This window comes from Propithecus coquereli, unplaced genomic scaffold (assembly GCF_000956105.1).
Source record: "Propithecus coquereli isolate 6110/MARCELLA unplaced genomic scaffold, Pcoq_1.0 Scaffold161, whole genome shotgun sequence".
Taxonomy (NCBI): Eukaryota; Metazoa; Chordata; class Mammalia; order Primates; family Indriidae; genus Propithecus; species Propithecus coquereli.
The window spans coordinates 1,410,308-1,411,546 of record NW_012140636.1 but is presented as its reverse complement, the minus strand read 5'-3'; the positions used below and the strand labels follow the sequence as shown (position 1 = coordinate 1,411,546).

At 62.6% G+C, this 1,239-nt stretch overlaps 1 protein-coding gene across 1 annotated transcript in view; it reads right to left on the bottom strand.

The window, feature by feature from the left end:
• METAP1 (methionyl aminopeptidase 1) overlaps positions 1–1,239 on the bottom strand; it is a 77,813-nt gene that overhangs the window by 58,956 nt on the left and 17,618 nt on the right. The window contains exon 2 of the mRNA XM_012641068.1: positions 1,145–1,235. Within this exon, the coding sequence (XP_012496522.1) occupies positions 1,145–1,235 (91 nt within the window). The remainder of the gene's footprint in view (positions 1–1,144; positions 1,236–1,239) is intronic.

Genomic DNA, 1,239 nt, shown 5'->3' with positions numbered 1-1,239 from the left:
GTTAATGTATTTGCTTCCATTCTTATATGTTTCTATATGGCGGTGTTAAATTTTACTGGCATCCTTTAAAAATAAAAAGCTTTACATCTCACGTTCCTTGGATAATTTAGAGAAACCTTGTGAACTACACAAGGAAACCCATCAGCATGCCCTCTGTAACTTGACTAATTCAAGATCACACAGTAATTGGCAAAGGCAGGGCCCTGACCAGGCCGTCTAACTTCATCCACGCCCTCCCCCCGTCGGGACACCACCAACTCAATACTGGAGTGTTTGAATATTCCTGTGCCTCTTCCACAAACCTGGACAGTAAGCAACCAGGAGCCAGGCTCCTGCTGCCCGGCCACCACTGCGAGTGCGGAAACGCAGCAGCAGCAGCGCTCTCTGGCAAACACGAGCACACGCCTCACTCGGACCCCACTCAACGCTCGCTTTGCTCCACCGCACGAAACTTACTGAAACCCACTATGGCCTTAAAGTGCGACCGTCAATGAAGCTGTCCTTTCCACTCGGTGGGAAATTCAGTAACAGGGCCAGATGATTCGTCCCGTTAACTTACAGTTTTCTAAATGAACAATTCTGGACACCAAAGGAAGGCAGAAATCACCCAGATCCTCTGCATCCCCACCCCCAAAGTTGCTTAAGTGTCAAAGCGCAGCAGTGAAACACAAAGAAGCGGGGCTGGAGCTGGCGTTCCGCCTCTCCCCGAGCCTCCGGCGGGTCGCTTCCGCCCCGATCCGGCCGGGACCGGAGTGACCACCCGGCCCGCGGACCCAGGCGCCCGAGACCGGAGCCCCGCCGGGAGCTGCCCCTCTCCTCGGCGTCGCCACCTGCCCGGGGCAGCCGCGCACCTGGCGGCCCCCGCGTGGGCGGAAAAGGCACGACGGGAGCCGGCCGCTGACGCGGAGCCTTCGGGCCGCGGGGCGACCCAGGACAAGTCCGCCTCCGCCCCCGGCCCACACGGCGGCAGCGGACGGCGCCCCGGCCCCGCGTCCCGCGAGCTCCGGGACCCCCGGGGCTGCAGGGGGCGGCGGCGCGGCGGGTCTGGGAGGAGGAAGCGCGGCCGGGGAAGGGGAGGAGCGCGTCCCGACCCGCCGCAGGGGCGGGCGGGGAGGGCGGTGGGGAGGGGTCCGCCGGCGCCTACCTGCGAGCAGAAGTACGAGCCCTGGATGCCCAGCTTGATGCAGGTGGGACACTGCAGCTTGGCCTCGCGGCTGCAGCCGTCCGTTTCGCACACGC